Source organism: Triticum urartu, chromosome 5, assembly GCF_003073215.2.
Source record: "Triticum urartu cultivar G1812 chromosome 5, Tu2.1, whole genome shotgun sequence".
Taxonomy (NCBI): domain Eukaryota; kingdom Viridiplantae; phylum Streptophyta; class Magnoliopsida; order Poales; family Poaceae; genus Triticum; species Triticum urartu.
Window position 1 is genome coordinate 27,536,043 of NC_053026.1, and position 19,068 is coordinate 27,555,110.

At 44.9% G+C, this 19,068-nt stretch overlaps 1 protein-coding gene across 1 annotated transcript; it reads left to right on the plus strand.

The window, feature by feature from the left end:
• The first annotated feature begins 17,812 nt into the window (after window positions 1–17,812).
• LOC125506684 (polyubiquitin-B-like) lies at window positions 17,813–18,673 on the plus strand. The gene has a single exon (XM_048671438.1). The coding sequence runs from the start codon at window positions 17,813–17,815 to the stop codon at window positions 18,647–18,649; it is 837 nt and encodes a 278-aa protein (XP_048527395.1). The 3' UTR covers window positions 18,650–18,673.
• Window positions 18,674–19,068: the final 395 nt, after the last annotated feature.

Genomic DNA, 19,068 nt, shown 5'->3' on the forward strand with positions numbered 1-19,068 from the left:
TTCATGCAACTCTATAATGAACTATTTCTATTTCTTCTCTTGCTTTCTTGGGCTCTTTTCTGTATGTGGGAACTTCGTTGGGCTCTATATCTGTCTGCGGGAGAGCTAGGACATGGGCCAATCTTAGGCCTTTTCCTTGTCCTGCCGTCTTTCATTTTTTCTTGAGACAAACCTTATATTGCATAAGATTGTCGGGACGCCGCACATCCTTCACCCGTAATTGGTCTGGCCCTTTTTTGTCTGGTTTGTATAGGAAGATGCCGACCGGTTCGACTTCCTATGTCGCCCCCCCCCCCATTTTCGTCTCTCTTCCCCTTCTCGTCTCGGGCGGTAGGTGGGTGGCTCTTCTTCACCTTCTCATCCCTTCCGACGTGTCTCTCTGATAGAAGCTAGGCTTTCTGTTTTGTTCTTTTTTTGTTGTTGATGGACATGATTACGTAGAAGCTAGGGTTTCTGATTTGTTCTTTTTTCCTCTTTCAGATCTAGTTTGAAGGTGGCGGGTAGGCGGGTTGTTAGTCATTTCCTTAGGCATGGAGTGGACTGGGATGTGGCAGCTACGGATGAAAACCCTATTCTGACTGGTTGAAACGGTGATTATGACACCTAGCAATCGTGTACATTTTGGGCGCATTGTTCTGTTGTCGCCTCCTTTCCTTTGCTCGAGGTCCATACAGTTGGGGGTGGGGTGGGGGGGATCCATAGGTCCCGTTCGGGTGATGGTGACATTTTTGTTGATTGCCCTTCTTGAAGGATTTGTTATGGAACTGGTTGGTAATGTCGAGCTTGCAAATTCTGGCTTGCTCGTGTGTGTGTTGAGATGGGTCATGCCATGGTCTTGGTAACTGGCTCGATCTCCAACATGTTCATGGGATCTATATGGCTTCCTTCATCACATTAATTAAAGTTAGAGCGGCAATAAGATCATACATAATGGTGATGACGACAAGCAGTGAGCCCCCCTCCCCCCCCCCCCCCGCTCCTCAGTGATCAGAATTGCGGATGTCTCTTCATTGGCGCATTTGGCCAACTTTTCAGCAGAGGCCGGTGTGGTTAGTATGTAGCTTTTGTTGGGTCCTGTCGATAACTGTCCACAGACTCTAAGTCAAGGCGAAATGTGATGACCATGACGCTTCTAGGCAACCTCGGCAATGTTTCACACAACAATGTGTGTGTGTGGGGGGGGGGGGAGGTCCCAGTTTGTAGCCAGGGTGGCTGGGCTATGTGTGTTATAATCTTGTTAGTTATCCATTTTTATTTTTTAATACAGTACAATTAAAGTCGCTCACATACACGAGCATACACTCACCCCTATAAATGCCCACACACACACTTTATTCCTACCAGCATTTCTGAGAGACTGAGCCGACACATCATCTTGAGATTGACTTAGTCACCACTCACCACAAACGCCTTTGTAGTCGACGGAAATGTATAATCCGTCTGAACACACATCTTCGCAAGGCCTGGAATAAACCCCAAAAATACGAGCACAAATGTCAAGTTTAGAACTTATACTTTGATAGACTGGAATACTATTGTACTCCTAACCATCTTATTTGTTTAAGTGTGAAATGCACTTTTGGTTGATTAAATAAAACGGCCAATGTTTTGCCAGGTTAAAAAAGGTTGCCAGATCATATGCATATCGGTGATTCAGGGTGTAGATGTCACTAATCAGCGGTTTGTCACGTGTAAATTCGTTCGAGCTGGTTTCTTATTCATTTAAAACCACGAATAATGCGTACTCCCTTCGTCCTACTCCCTCCATTCCATAATGTAATGTGCCTGCGCTTTCTGAGATATAAGTTTGACTATAAATTTAATCAACGAGACCAACAGTGCAGGAGCAAAAAATATACCATTGAATTCGCTATTTCGATATGAATTCAGCGATATAATATTTGCTCCCGCCACAGTCAGTCTCGTTGATTAAATTTATGATCAAACTTAGATGTTGGAAAATGCGAGGGCACTAAATTGTGGAATGTAGAGAGTATAATATAAGAACACTATTATATAGGACGGAGGGAGTATTAGGCCCCATCTTATTTTGTGCTAAAGTTTGACCCGTAACTTTAACTAATAAAATGTAAATTATGTGTCATAAAAATTATATTGTTGGAAAGTTCTTTCAAATAAAAATCCAAAGGTGTACTTTTTGTATCTTATATTTTTATATTTTTCAGTAATATAGGTGGTCAAAATCCGACACAAAATACAAGAGAAACTAATAAATCCGGACGGAGGTAATACGACAGGACGTATCTAATAAGCTTGTTTTAGCTGACCGGGACATGGTCTCACATGGGACATGCCGATGCATGACGACCTACCCACAGACTCTACTCTAGAGCATTCATGGCGGCTTCGTACGGAACATTTCTACTGCCACGTACTACATGTCTTTGTCATGGCAACGGCAGCATTTGGGTTCGTACGAGACATGGCATTTCGGTTTCGCCGCTATACGGCAACGGCATGCATGCATGGTCCCGATCGGCATGCTACCTTACGCCGTGGCGGTTCAGGGGTCATCGGTGGTGGCCGCAGGCGGTGCGCGCGTGGCGGGAGGCGACGTGCGGCAGAGCGGGCAGCTCGGCCGCCGCCGGAGCCACTCGTCGACGCACAGCCGGTGGAACGCGTGCTTGCAGCCGGGCAGCCGCCGGAGCTCGTCGCCGTCCGCATACTCCGCCAGGCACACCGCGCACGTCGTGTGCGTCGTGTCCGTGTCGTCGGGCGACGGTTCGGCAGCAGCCATCTGGCCTTCGCCACGTCGCCTGGCCGCCGCCGAGGAGTACACCGTGGTCGTGTACGCGGGCAGGACGGCCTCGTCGATCCCTGCGGCCGCGCACCCGTGGCCGAGCTCGACGTCGTCAACGACGCTCCGCTGTGACAGCGACGGTGGCGCGCGGTGCGCCTGGCGCCTGTTGGAGCAGAGGAAGGTGAGGAGGGAGATGACGAGGAGCGCGGCCACGGAGGCGCCGATCAGCAGCACGGTGGAGCCCGGCATGGTGCCAGCACAGGAGCATATACTACAACCCGGGCGTGCCGCTTCTATGTAGGTATATGATTTGTCCGTGCGTGCGTCGAGCTCGGCCAAGTCACGGTCGAGACGGTCGAGATCAAATCGGATCTCTCGCATCAGCCCCGTACATATAAATACTCACTGCCAAGGAACTATAGTAGCTCGGTCCAAATCCAAATTAACGCGGTCGCTGTAATTGGCAAGCTAATTAGGCATCACGTTATTTGACTACTACATTAGTTAATTACTGGCAGTTTCTCGTCAAAGTGATACTCTCTTACGATTGCTTGTTAGTACATGCGACGATGATTCACGAAGTTAGTATAATGGTGCCTTTTCGTGTAGTTTCTCTTCTGTTCGTAGCCTGTTGGCTAGCTGCCTTGAGACTTTGGAATTTGCTCGTAGTACTACCCTGTGTGTTGTCTCGTGGAATTTGCTCGTAGCTAAAGAATTTCAGCAGTCAAAAGGGGTTGCCGTGGAATGTTTAGCTCACGTATTGAATGACTCATTATACAAACTTACACACGTGTAGAATTCATCCACGTTCCCCAAAAAAATGAACACATCCACATGACATCTGGACTTGACAATATGTATCCATAGTTCCTATTTCCTAAACATACAAATGTGTGTTTATATTATTATCGGAAAGTAAACTGCGACACAATATGTATTCCCCCCTCCCCAAACAGGATTTTTGGCTAGTTGACATGCTTTTAAATACATTATTTTTACCAAGGTAGGGTATTGTCAGATAATAACATAAAAAGCAAAGTCCTATTGTCTCAATGTATAACTAACCACTATATGAAGTGTCCCCGCAAAAAAGACCACTATATGAAGTGATTTCTTATGTTAACGATCTAGTATCCATCCTTGAAGTTGGATATCGACCAGGATCCTCGTCTGGAATAACTAAAGAGTCAATTTGCATTCCTGTTACGGGTGCAAATGGGTAGCCTTTAGGGTATTCTGTAACCCTATTTAGTTCAACTAAATGAACTACTCCCTCCCTCCGATCCAGATTAACCATCACAGCTTTAGTACAACCTTGCACAGTATACCTTTTGGGTCATAAGGACATCTTCAATGATGAGCGCTTAGTTAGGCGCTTAAAATCAGCATGCACAAGCGTCGGTCGCCAGGAGCTCTGTTTTGTGCGTATTTTTGAAGCGCCCGACTCCTCCCTGAGCATCGATGCCAAGAAACGAACCAGGAATACCCTGAAAACTGCCAAAACAGCTGGGATTTATTCCCTAGCGCCCCATGCTAAGCACCCGCGTTGTAAATGCCCTAACATTGCATCCCTAATCCTGTCGCATCAAACTGCAGTCAAATATCTCATTTACCTAGCTTCATCATTCATAGTATAAACAAATCACTTAAAATGCATGCTTCAACGTCTTAATCGCCTACTTTAGCATCATGTTCCTACATCATTACTAGTAATTCTTTACTATACTATCAGCACACACACATTTCTTTTCAAGCTGTCGCATTTGCATTAGCGAACATGCCACGACACCCTCTTCTTTACTGGTTAAAATTTGCAGGCTGTTTTTCTCAATCAAATCAAAGCAAAAAAGCCGATAGTCATGAAAAATTGAGAGAAAGGTCCCACTGTCCCAGGAATATGAATACAACTGTATATCTCAACAGGGAATCGTGCACGCAGCAAGCAACGCATATGTTGACAGGAAAAGGTAAAAGTTGGAATGCGAGGCTTGGTCATCGTCATTACCATTGTCTTTGTGGTGGACGGCGGAGATTTGATCTGATCGTGAGGTGGCAGTTGGCGCAAATCTTAATACTCGCAGAAAGTTATATATATATATATATATACGTACGTATGTGCCACGGCCAGGTTGTCCCTGTGACGTACGGTACAGTCTGCAACCATGTCAAGGGACAGCGTGCTGATCGGCGCCTCCATGTTCGTGCTCGTCGTGCTCTCCCTCGTCACCTTCTTCTGCTCCAACCGACGCCGACTGGCGCAGAGCTCGTCGCGGCAGGGCGTTGTCGACATCGAGCTCGGGCACGGCAGGTGCGCCGCCTTGGGGCTCGACGAGGCCGCCCTGGCCGCGTACCCGACGACGGTGTACTCGTCGTCCATCCAGCATCATCAGGCGGCGGCTGCCGTCGAGCGGACTGCGAAGGAGGAGCGGGGGTGCGCGGTGTGCCTGGCGGAGTACGCCGACGGCGATGAGTTGCGGGTGCTGCCCGGCTGTGCGCACGCGTTCCATCGACGGTGCGTCGACCAGTGGCTCCGGCGGCGGCCCAGCTGCCCGCTCTGCCGCACGTCGCCGCAGAGCAGAGCATCACCGGCGCATGCTAACCGTCGTCAGAGCGTCAGCGTGCCGATGTAGCCTGTCGACAGTCGGGACCGTTCCGGCCGTATAGCGGCAAGATGTATCGTACTCAATGCCTCGGACGGAACAATTTGGTGACCATCTACGTGCCGGAAGATGTATAGATTTCCGGAGCCGCCATCTACGTGCCGGAAGATGTATAGAGTACGTAGCTAAGCTAGGTAGGTCGTCATGCATGGCCATGTGATGTGACCATGACTCGTTCCCTCTAAAAAGACACAGCTGCTAAATTGGGAAGCTAGCTCGGACATTCATTCTTGGAGTGGATTGCTAACCGCACAAGCTATCAGAGTTTGGTAAGTCAAAAGCTTGTGCGGTTACCGGTTAGCAATCCAGTCCAGAAATGTACTGGACTAACAAGGGAATGTACAGTGGTGTTATTTTATTAGTGCCAAACAGAATCCTCCCGACTCTCGGCAGGCAAAAGATTAACCTAGGGAATCTACAATAATATTATTTTATTAGTGCCGAATAGAATTGTCATAAAAAAGTTCTTCCCTTAATTAAGAGACTATCTTTAATAACAATTGCCTCATCATATATTTTGAGATATTTGGTTATTAAAGATAACAACTAAGAAATAACAGTAGCACAATATTTTTTTATCGTCTCTCTAGATTACGTGGCGGTCTAAAGATAAGACTGCATTATCCATCACTACACAACCGTAATATGGATTATATAGGAAACATGTTCCTGTTGTGATTCGTCCGAATTAGCGGCATAGCACCTAGACAACCGGTCCGCCCCTGCATACACTTGGGCTGGCCTAACTAGGTTCTTCCGGTTATGGGATCGGCTCTAGAACCTTCCCAAATGGGATTTTTTTTTGTGTTTTTACTTTTGTTTTTCTTCTTCCTTTTGTTTTCTTTCTATTTACATTTTTTCTTTATTATTTATTTTTCGTACATCTTTCCAATTTGTATTTTCAGGAAATCATGAAGATTTTTAAATCATGAATATTTTTTCGAATTCATGAATTTTATTCCAATTTTAAACATTTTTAAAATTCAGGAACATTTTTAAAGTTGTGGAATTTTTTGAATTTTTGAACATTTTTTGGAAACTCGTGATCAATTTTTCGAGTCATGAACAGTTTTGAATATAGTATGGACATTTTTTGAAATTTGGGGGCATTTTTTAAATGCATGAATATTTTTTGAAATTTTTGCGAAGCTTTTATTAAATTTCCATGAATATTTTTCAAACATTTTTCCAATTCATAAACATTTTATGAATACGTAAACATTCTTTCCAAAATCATGAACATTTCCTTTTTTTCCCAAACATTTGTTTGAAATCATGGACATCTTTTAATCCTTGAACATTTTTCTAGAATCATGAACATTTTTTAACTCATGAATACATTATGATTTCTCGATTTTTTAAAAAGTCACAATTGTTTTGAACCGGATTATTTTTAAAAAGAAAAAAACAGAAAGAATAAAATAAAAAAGAAAAAATGAAACGATAAAACTGGGGGCATCAAGCCCCGCACGTGGGTACGACTAGGTCGCTTCTGCGGGCCGAATAGCAACGTACTCCCCCGACGCCTCTCTCTCTAGCCCCGCCCCCATAATGATGCTTGGTGGGTTTAACTGATATTGGTACTGATGAAACAGCATGCACATCCTATATTTGGGATCGGAGTGTGTATTTTCTAGGGCATTCAATTGGACAAAGTCCTGCACGAAGGTGTTTAAAAAAGAGCATCTGTAGCTCGTTTCCTAAATAAAAAAATCGACCACTAGATGCTCGAAAATGATGTGTACTAAACGAACCTTAAAAACAAGACGTGTACTAACCAATGTTTAATGTGCCAAACATATGCCTTTTTAGCACCAAATCAGACATATGATTGAGTGGGTTCTGTGTTTACCACTTAATAATCAGCATGACTTATTTTTAGTGGGTTAATCGGGGTGTGAACATTCCAGATTTCACTGAATGGTGTGCATAAATGAAGTCAGGCAGTAGTAAAATCACGCAACAGAGTTTGAACTAAAATTACGAGAAGTATTTGAAACGGAGGGATTATGGGCTAATAAGAATTGGTGGACAAACTAGAGCATGTTTTTTTTCCCGTCCGGTTCGAGTGCGGTGCAGAGCAGGTGCTCGTCCACTGAGGTGACGAGCCTGGATTGGTCCGGCCCGGCCTGCCTGTAACTCATGTCCCTTCACCGAAACAATGGGTTAGACCTCTCCCAATGCATTGGTGCTAAAGTGGGGTGCTAAGTGTATTAAAATGCTTAGCAACTAATATTCCCAATGCATTGGTGCTTAGGTTTTGTAGCTAAGCCTCCTCTATTTAATTGTTTAGCAATAAAACTCCTTCATGTATTGGTTGGTAGTCTTTTTGCCTAGGTCCACGTGCTTAGCATTGGTTCTTATTGAGGTCACCATAATGCTCTCTCTCCTTTTTAAATGTTTTGCCACATCACATTTCTGCTTAGGCTGGTCACAATGGGCAAGAACATAGTCTAGTAACTTACACACTTCCCTAGACTATGTTACTACCTTCACAGTGGGTGGGAATATCTATGTAGTGTCATGCAACAATGTATTTATTAGGTTATAGACTCATTGTTTCTTGGAGTGTGTGATGCTCCGGTAACTTAGCTAGTTACCACAAACACCTCTTTCTTCATTAAATATGTGACACATAAGTAAAGTTGTATTGAAGTGTGTGATGTTACTTCTAAGTTCCTTCCCATTGTGACCGGCCTTATATGGCACCCTTAGCACCTATACACCGTGAAGTATTGGGAAAGGCCTTAAAAGTCAAAATTCCACGGCGCGGCATGCACGACACAGCACGAAGAACAACACGTGGCCAATACAGAATTAGCCATCCACTAATCCAGTTCCTTCCCGCGTTGGCCGGCCGCCGACCAGAATCCTCTCCGCCCAAAAACAATTAGTAAAGGAGTCAATGTGCATTTCTGTCAGATCAAGTTAGGGGCAAAGATATCTCGTGCAGGCTCTTTCTTTTTCTACAAATAAATTAATCAAAGCTAAAAGGTCGACATCGTCGAAAAATTATCCACAAAAAGGTCCGGGAACAAAAACACTGTATGTCTCAACAGGAATAGTTCAAGCAGAAGGCAAAGAATTTGTTGACCAAGAAACGGCAAAGAAGACGTGTTGGTAGATTTGGTCATTGGCGCGTTAATTATAGTTCGGGGCTAATTCCTTGACAGTGTTGACACGCGGGCAAAAGTAGACTATATATATGTGGTGGCACGGTGAGGTTGCCACTGCGACGGTGTGATCACCATGTCTAGAGACACCGTGCTGATCTGCGCCTCCGTGGCCGCGCTCGTCGTGCTCTCCGTCTTCACCTTCCTCTGCTCCAGCCGGCGGCGCCAGGGACACGGCTCCTCATCGTCGTCGCACCCGAGCGTCGACATCGAGCTCGGCTGCCGGTGCGCCACCGCGGGTATCGACGAGGCCGAGCTGGCCGCGTATCCGACGTCGGTGTACTCCTCGCCAGGACGCGTCGACGACGTCCAGCCTGCCGCCGTGCCTTCGGCCGACAACAGCGATCGGGCGCCGGACAACACGACGTGCGCGGTGTGCCTGGCGGAGTACGCGGACGGCGACGAGCTCCGGCGGCTGCCAGGGTGCCGGCACGCGTTCCACCGGAGGTGCGTCGACGAGTGGCTGCGCCGGCGGCCCAGCTGCCCGCTCTGCCGCACGTCCCCGCAGTCCACCGCCGCGAAGAATTCCTGAACCGCGCGTCACAGATAGCGTCAGCGTGCGCTAGATAGGTCGCCTGTGGTGTCGGGGCCACTTCGTCCGGCGGCAACAGATGATGTTTGCTCGCAGACATAGCAGAGCAGAGTAGTAGGAGTATATCGTTTTGGCCATGTGACAATTCGTGTCTGTTTCCATGAAAAGACAAAGATAGAGATATAGCTTGCACATTCATGCTCTTTCGACAGATTACAGCGACTTTGGCTACGTCTACTGTACTTCTTCCTTGTCCAAACACTGTATATATACGGATTTTTTGTTTCACTCTGTACCGGCGCATTTCCTATCCGGCGCGCCAGTTACTTTGATGAAAGAAGTCCATTTTTCATCCCCAAATGTAGCCTGAGGGACAAATATCCTCTGAACTCAAATTTGATATCCAAATCATTAAGACTGGTCATAGTGGGGAGTAACTTATACTAGTGTCATGCATATGACACTAGTCTAACTTACTACCTCCATAGTGCAAAATAACTAAGTAGTAATGTCATAGATGGTTTCATTTATTAGCTCATAGACTCATTTTGCCTCGGAAAACGCTATGTTACAGTAACATATTATGTTACCACAAACACCTATTTCCTTATTAAATACTTGCCACATAAGCAAAATTATCTTGGGATGCGTTAAGTTACTAACTAAGTTACTTCCACTATGGCTAGCCTAAAACCGAGTAAATCTCCCCCTCAGATGGTTTTGCTTCAATTTTAGGCGGTTTTGGGGTCAGAAGTGTGACGTGGCATGGTATTTGGGTGTGCAGACATAGATAGTTAGCTTGCCTGCTCGTGATGCACGTCGTCTGCCATGGCGCCGCCTCCTGTTTGCGCCGTCGTTCCTGCCATTCCTCTCACACTACACGCTCCTCGAGGGCGCGGCGACGACGGCAATCTTCATGGTCTACGAATAGATCGACGCGCGGTGGGACGGGCTTCCGGCGCCCCCGATACTTTGCCACCCGTTGTTCCTCTCCCGCCGGCTGTCGCTCCGGTCTATGGCCGCGGCTGGGCGGCTCATCCTCGTCGTGGGGTTCCTGCAGCCGCTCGTATTGGACCCGGCCGCCATGACCGTGCCGTGCCGAATGGCAGACTCGCGGGTTCTACTTGCTTGGCGAAAGACCCTCTCCGCTGCGGGACGGGGCGGTTCATCCGAGACGCCGCAGATGCCGTCTGCTCGGGCGGAAGACCTATATGGTAGCCTACGCGGCAGCTACCGGAACCGCGGCACAACATCATGGAGTAGAAACTCGGGGTCGATGGGCTTGCCAGGGAGGCGTCAGTAGCACCGTGAACACCAGAGGGATCTCAAAGGGAGGCAGTAGAGGCGTCAGGGCTCCTCAGAGCTAGGGAATCAGGCGCGCCGGCGGCAGATCCGAAACGAGGAAGACGACGTTCCCGCTGTAATTCAGGGGGCGACTCGCACAAGTTACTTTGCCAAAGTAGGCGAAGGAGGCATGGCGAAGATTCTTGACATGGCAGTGTGGCTCAAGGTGGCCGGTGCACGCGTGGGCGGCAACGGCAGCGGCGCTGGCTGCAGAACGGGCGCGTGTGGGGCACGCGATTCCCATCGCGAGAGGGTGTGAGAAGGGTGGGGGAATGGGAAGGAGGGGCTGGGGCATCTGGGGCGATGCTGTAGCACCTCGGTGGGGAGCATCAAGGGGCATGGCTGTCGATGAACGACATAGAGGAGAGATGGAGGGAGGAGGAAGACGACGTCTTCTCCCAAAACCATCAAAATTATAACAAAACCGCTCTAGGGTCAGATTTATCCGGTTTTGAGAATTTCAGGGTTAAAATCATACCAAAATAGACTTGGAGGGAGGGGGGTGTTTGTCCATTGAGGCACATTCAAGGGTGAAAAATGAACTTCTTTCTACTTTGATATATTCAAACGGGCGCACACCCCCTCTACACTGGGCCGGCCCATCTTATACTATTTTTTCATTCTGCAAAACCTTCAAAAATGAGTGTAGTAGGGTGTGTACAACCACGATAACCAACTAGGCAATTTTCCTGTTGTGCCTAGTTACCTTCTTTATTTTTCTTCACGTAAGCAACGCAAAACTCTTTTTTGGCAGGTTTTCTTCTGTTTTTCTTACATTTTATATTTTATTATTTTTTAAATTCCCTAAACTTTTTTTCAAAACTGATGAACTTTTTTTCAAAACAGATGAACTTACTTTGAAATTTGGTGAACTTTTCTTCATAATCAATGAATGTTTTTTTAAATCAATAAAAAAATACAATTTTGTGAACTTCTTTTCAAAATTGATGAACTTTTTCAAGACCGGTGAACTTTTTCTAAAATCATATTTTTTTTCAACTTCGTGAGTTTTTCTCAAAAATTCATGAATTGAACTTTTTTCTCAAAATTAATTAAGATTTTTAAAATTAATGAAATTTTAAAATCTGAACTATGTCAAATCCACGAATTTTTTGTCCAAAATTCATATTTTTTATGAATTTATCTAATTAATTATTTTTACAAAAACTCAATTGGTCAACATTTAACATGCAAGTGTCGACCGAACGATGGGATCGAAAGAGAGACGTGCGATCCGAGTGACAGGGCAGGCCATTTTTGTTGGGCCAGCCCAGGCGAGTTAGCGGCAGGAAAGAAATGTGGCGCTAAAGGCGCCATACAAGAGCTCCACCATGTGAGGTTCGTCGCCGGCTGCTCGCGGTGATGGGAAGTTATTTTTTCTGTCTTGCATGTTCTGCATTGCAAAAACTGCAGTTCTTATGTCCTTATCTAAATAAAGTCATTATCTCTACTACTTAAAAAGAACGTAACGTTTCCATTTCACCTCTTCTCATCATCCATTCGTCCAACCATCCATTTATATGATAATCAATCACCTTAATTTGCTTACCTTCTGAACCAATTCCATTTTAATTTACCTACCAAACTTCTAATCAAAATATAAGCTAATTCATGGTGAGAATTTGATGAACATTTATTTACACAATCACATTATTATTGACAGGTAAATCACAAGCTAACGTATTAAAATATTTATACCCCGTTGCAACGCACAGGCATTGTTCTAGTTTTGTTGAAAAATAGAGGTGGAAATTTTTGTATTTCGTATGTACATGTTCCTGTGGCTCAGATAAGTATAGTTATTTATATCGCGACAACTATAGATAGTTCCTTGTTCCCCATTAACAAAACATCCCCTTTTTCCCAATGATCCAATGGTGGAAACCGTTCTTCGTAATTTTCTTGGCAACTAATCCACAACATATACCATATTGTAATAGATATTGCTTCCTATTACCCAACATGGGTAATCCACCACATTTGTTTCTCCGACAATTGGAGTAGTTCCTCTAGAGTGGCAGACCTCTATCTATCTACCAAAGTAGCAGACTCTATGGTTGCAATTAGGTTGAGCTTCTGTGAGATATAAATTGTTGCTAGGCATTAAAATTGAAGGATCACAAATAGGGGCATCCACTAAATGCGAGTATGTTTTGGCTTCCAAGGGTAGTTTCTAGAAGGATAATATCATAAGTGCATGCCAACATATTTTAAATTTTTGCTTGGGATCTTTAATTGACACACACTAATTTCCAAACCGAGTTCGAAGAGCACTGCATGTCGTACCTCCAAACTGGTGATGCCACTCGAGGTGGTAAGCTACAGGCAAACAACAGTTCTTCATACAACTCCAGAAATTAAGTCACCGAAACCTTTGTTATTTAGAGGAATTTGCAGTATGCGTAACATTATATGTAAAGTCTCATCCAATCTTTATCCCAATCACTAGTACCTGGATAAATAAGATCAATCACACATAGGAATTGCTCCTCGCCGTGGAGAGATAACATTGTGCTTTGTGCTCGATGGGATCCAAGGGTCCTTCCTCCAAGAGTTTGATATCCGCTCCATTTCTTACACACCGAGTAGTTCCACTTTTAAACGTGCTAGTCCTGCCAATTTTTGTTTTTTGAAAAGGGGGTTAATCCCCGGCCTCTGCATCAGAACAATGCATGTGTCTATATTATTAATAATCCAGGTGTTCAACAAAAGTCTTCAGGTCTCAAAACAAGACGGAAAAAAAGGCTCACTAAGAGCTAACAAAATACAGGAAAGCCACAACCGGTCGGCATTAAAAAAGATAGGAACACTAAATGCCTATCCTATTACATGACCGCCATCCAAACCGGTTGAAGATAGCCCGTGCTACCGTCTCCCATCGGATAGATTCAGTAACCAAACGCTCCCTGGCCTCCGTCGGAGTGAGTAGCGACCACATACGGATCAGTGCAGTGGCTCGAAACATAACCTGCAAGAAATGAATTTTTGTTGTTCTGTTAAAAACCAAATCGTTTCTGCAGTTCCCTTCTGTGTAGTGGCTCGGAACATAACCTGCGAGTCCTGCCAAATTGATTTGCCACCTGAAGCCCTTGGGCTAGCTTTCAGTCTGTCCCCTTCTGGGTAGTATTTAACTTTCAGTATCTCATCACACAATGAGTTACGATAGGTCAGTAATATCCAACACGGGTTTGACAACAAGGTTAAATTAAAAGAGTGGAGATACATTGAATCCAACACGGGTTTGACAACAAGGTTAAACTAAAAGAGTGGAGATACATTGAATCCATCCCTCCAATTATATTTAGGCGTCGCAAACTTCCACCGGTTGAACCAATGATATTTCTACTTTTTCATCATCTCCCCACCAAAACTGTTATGTAACATAAGTCACGTCCTTGCGTACCCCTTTCAGAAGTTTGAAGATCGACATGGCACACACAAGGATGCTTTGACAACAACTTTCAACACGATCTCCTTCCCCGATAGTGATAGTTGTTTTTACATACATCCTAATAATATTTAACAAATCGTCTGCCCCAGTTTACCCCAGAAGGGCCATTAGCTCCAAATACTAATAGATCTTGAATATCAACAAGGAACTCAATATAAATATTCGCTCTAACACCACCATGGGTACTCAGACACAAGAAAAATATCAGATTTTGTTGACATTACCAGTTTTCTAGAATTTGTGCAATATGTATCTAACACTTGCTATTTTTAAGTTGCATCAGTCAAATTTGCATTCATAAGAATCACAGAATCGTCAAAAAGTAATGGATGTCAAACTAGGTTGCATTTATGTACACCCTCTTCTTCCAAGCCTTTTTGCACACAAGGTCATCAACTTGGTCTAGCGATAATATTGTGCTTGGGTTCCTAGACCGGGGTGACCCCCCCCCCCCCCCCCCCCCCCAATTGTTCAATGTCCCCGGGGTGATCAATCTCCAGCTATCCAGCATATGCGTCGATCTACTATTACCTTATTAACCTAAAATTTATTCCTCTACGGATCTTTGCAAGTACTTTAGTGGATTGATTTCTCGTTGTTGTAATATCCCTTTGTTTAGGGTGCAATTTGTATCTCCGGGTATATTTATCCTATATATGGTTGGATTCAGTGTTCTATCAATATAGACCAAAATTGTTTTAGAAACTAAAGATATCATTAGCCTACCACCGTCAATGTTTGCAATTTAATGAGTGTATATCTATTAATGTCGTTAAGCTCCTTCATTATCAACACATTTAGAAACATTATAACCGAACACTTTTCCGTCCATCCCAGGCTATCTGCGTTTGAGACCGTTGGATCATCACTTGTACGCATTTTTGGCCGTCCGACTGGCTTTTAATCCCGCGTGGGCCGCTGTCCGTACTGGGACGCTACTCCGGTGACAATTTTGGGCCACTGATGTTATTTTGGGCCTACTTGGCCAACTTCCCATCCTCTACACGACCCTTATCCGTAGCGAGAGGAAAAGAACAGGCCGCGAGTTTGCCTAAAAAAAGAGGAAAAGAACAGGCCTCTACATGACCCTTATTATGTTGGCTCGGCCGCAACCCTGGTATGGTGATGTGCGGTGGACATGAATGAAGACCCGCATAGCGACCGCGAGCCAAGCTTGGCGATGCGATCACGCGGCCTTGCCTGTCACGCAGACGCAGCGAACCATGCGACCAAGCAGGTTTTAGCCTCCTATGCAGGTAGATGCGATCAGGCGAAGCGGTGGTGGACTGTTCGTGAGCCATACCAGTGAAACGGATTTGCCGGGATTGAAGGAGGCAATCAATTGTCAGTTCAATGGAGAATTCATCGCGGGTATGTGCGCCACTCGCCGACGGCAATTAATGGAGGTGTGTATATATACTTCGTCTCCCGACGCTCCCCCTTTCCTGTATGATTTGATTGTGTCGCCGGTCTGTTCCCTGGTCAAGTTCGATGGTGGTGCATCAATTAGTGGCCTGATTCCCTATGTTCTCCTTACTTCGTATAAGCCTATTTATATTCTTTGGTTCATTATATGTAATTTCTCTACTTAGATTTTGAATTCCTGATTCCTCATGCCTTTCCTGGTCCTGACACTCGACGACTTTCCCGGCCTCCATTGGCTTTGCAGCTTGGATTCACTCCAAGGCTGCAAGCTGGCATCATCTGCTCCAACATTGTTGTCTACCGCCGGCACACTCCTTTTTGCCTACGATATCCTTCTCTATGTGCAACAGACGGTGGTTCTGGTTGCATCCTCAAACAAGGTCAGTCCGTTGTTGCTTGATTTACTTCTGGATTGATTTAAAACTGGGATAATAGGTTTCTTGATTTGTCCCACGACAACCTTTTTTCTGTCAGGTGAGAATCTCACATCACTTCTGAATTTCTGATCAATGATTGAGACTAAGCTTAATTATGTTCGATCTAAAAAGATAGGAAGATTCTTACTTTTCATAATGTTTTGGCAGTGTGATGAACAAGGCATTATAATTTTTCCTACTCTACTTGGCATATACATCAACTTCTCCTTGATTCACCATTTTCTTGATGTGGAGTATAATATCATGCACGAGGCTATATCTTGCCGTACTAATTCCAGTCGAGATTTGATTATATTACTGCAGGGTGTTGGATTCAATGGCTCAAAAGTCCTTACTGTTTTCTTCGGATCCTCTATCTGCCAATAGCCTGTCAGCCATGAGACCAACTGTGGGTGGTTTACGTCTGTGGAAAAAATTATAGGGCTCTAGAAGAATTGTTTCAGGGTGTTATGTGAGCAGAAGGAAACTCGGCGACCTTCTTGATGGTAATTGTGAACAAACCTTATAAGGTATATTTCCTTCTTAATTATTTATCCTGACTTTATATATACACAAAAAGTGTAATATCTTGTTGCTTTTTTTTGCAGGAAGATATCTTGTTGCATAACTTGCATAAGTTTGGGACAATCTGAACCTTGAGGTGCCTTTTCTACTTTCCTATCTATAGCAGAACAAATAGCTGAAACTATAAGCAAAAAAGGATTCTCACAACAGAAATCATTAACTATGTAGTGACAGAATTATATTTTTCTTCCAAATTTATCAAATTACTTTCCTCTCTGCCCCAGTGTTTTTTTTCTATAGGCTTTCCAACTAATGGTTGATTAGGGGTAAGGAATCCCACTGCCAATAATTATATGTTTGGTCCATATCTTTTACCTCGTGTAAGGTTGAAAATCTGCAGGTAGCATTGGTTGATGAAACAGACTTGCACTCACCAACTGTCTTATCAAATGTCGTGCCATATACTCAAAATTTGTGTCATGTGAATTATCTGAATATGGAGTAAAGTTATCTGAATATATATGGAGTGAAGTATTTGTGGTGAGTTACTATGAATATACATGGTGTGAAGACTAAGAATCATCCTAAAATTTTGCGTTCATAATTTAGGAATACCCCCTAAACTGGTATATTGTTTGGATTGTTGATTCTTCAAGAGGTGTTAATCTGTGCTATTAAGAAAATATATTATAGCTCTGTAAATGCTTAAATACAAGAAAAATTAGTAGGGAAATACTATAATGGTGTGCTTTTTTACAAATGGTAAGTTGGAGCATGTTGCGAGGCCGTATGCACCTGGAGTTAAAGGCTAACAAGGTGGCGGGTAGGATGCATAACAAAAATCGAACATTTATCCATGGACAGTCCTAACTAAATACCCACAAGGCTGGAACCGACTTTGCACTATTTCCCTCAGTATCAACTAATTTTATATGTTTAATTACTGAGATATTTAATCGCCCACAAAAAATAATTACTGGAGATATTTATTGGTCTTAATGCAAATTTACTTTTATGGTTCATGTCTTAATATATTTATAGAAATTCTTATCATTTTATAGAAAAAACCGACGGGCGCGGCAACGCGTGCCACTATGGTCTAGTTTATCTGAGAAATATGGCATCATGCATGGATCGATGCATCATGCATGCACATATCTTAGAATATATTTTCATAAATGCTTGCACAATAATTTTGCAGATATCAGAATATGATGAGTAAAAAAAATGGATGCAAATTTTGTTATAAATGCACGTACATTAATTTTCACACATATGGTATGTTATATCTGAGAATATATGTTATGAATGCCTATATATTGCACCTCTACTGGCGTGGTGAAAGATGTAACCTTAATAATAATCATATTAATGAAATATAAGGAGGCACTTTAAGCGGTCAAAAGAAATCTGAGAATAATAACATGGGAGTAAATGATGGATGTGCAATGCCATATATTGTGTGTATAAATAAAATGCTCGGCCGCACGTTTTCTTCACAAATCACACAAGCGGCTGAATCGCGATGGAGGTGACGTTCGAGACGACGCAGGGCCGCCGATTCGTCGTCGAGATTTGGTATTTCTCCACCGTGCGGAGGATCAAGGAGTACATCCTGAAGCAGGAGGGCATCCCCGTGGAGTCCCAGCGGCTCTTCTTCCAGGGCAAGGAGCTCGACGACGACCGCGACACCGAGCACTACCCCATCCTGGAGGGATCCCACGTGCTCATCGTCCTGCCGGATGAATCTCCCGCTGCCGCCGCCGTCGCCGCCGCTGACGGCCATGCTGCAAGCGCCCCGGGCGCCGTCGTCCACGTCGTCGCCTCCGGGCCGGCCCTCGGCCAGGGCCGCAGCGTCGCGCTTGAACTGGACGCGTCCTGCACGGTCGCCCGCCTCAAGGAGACGCTCCAGGAGCGTACGGACGGCGCGCTTCCCGCCGCCAAGGTGAGCGCGTTCTTGGACAAGGACGAGATGGAGGATGACAAGGCGCTGGCGGAGTTCCAGCCGCCGGCCGATGGGATGAAGATGGAGGTGCGCGTAGTCGTGCGCCAGCCGCCGCCGTCGCCAGCGTGCAACAACGGGAACGGGGTGGCCAATTGCAAGGTTAACAAGCGGATGTCGGTGGAGGTGAAATGGGGCGCCAAGACCGCGACGCTGGAGGTGAGCGACATGGACGCCGTCAAGGAGCTGCGGGCGGAGCTGGGCAGCGCGGCGCCGCACCTGCTCCTGCCTAACGACGGCGCCTACTTCTTCATCTACAAGCAGAACGTCATGGAGGAGGAGCGCACGCTGCGCTGGCACGACGTCAAGACCGGCGACACCATCGAGATCTTCAACGGCAGGGTCACCGGAGGCGCTTGATATGCATGTTTTGTTCTTGTGCATCACACACACCGGAAACATGCTGCGTACGTCCATCGGTTTACAGATCTGCATTCACCATGCATTGAGTCGTTATCTTGCATGCATGATACGTACTTGACCATTTCATTTCTTTCGCGCAAATTGCTATAATCTAGTTGAGTTAACGATCCTGAAGAAGATCCGATTTGTTGGGTTAAGATGTCAACAAGAGTGACCTATTCCTTTGCTCCGCAATGTTACCGAACTATGCGTCTCTGACTTTTGCAATTATCAACCGAACAGCAGGGGAATTTTTTTGGGGGGTTTGAAGGAAGATACTTTCATTTACAATAATGTGCCCGTACTTTGCTATGAGCAGGGAAAAAATGTAAGCTCTCCACTTAAGAGGATTACTTATTAGGTGTGTCTAGGACACA

What these genes read in the sequence shown, in the direction of transcription:
- LOC125506684 (XM_048671438.1), top strand. Translation starts at nt 17,813, where the DNA reads ATGGAGGTGACGTTCGAGACGACGCAGGGCCGCCGATTCGTCGTCGAG.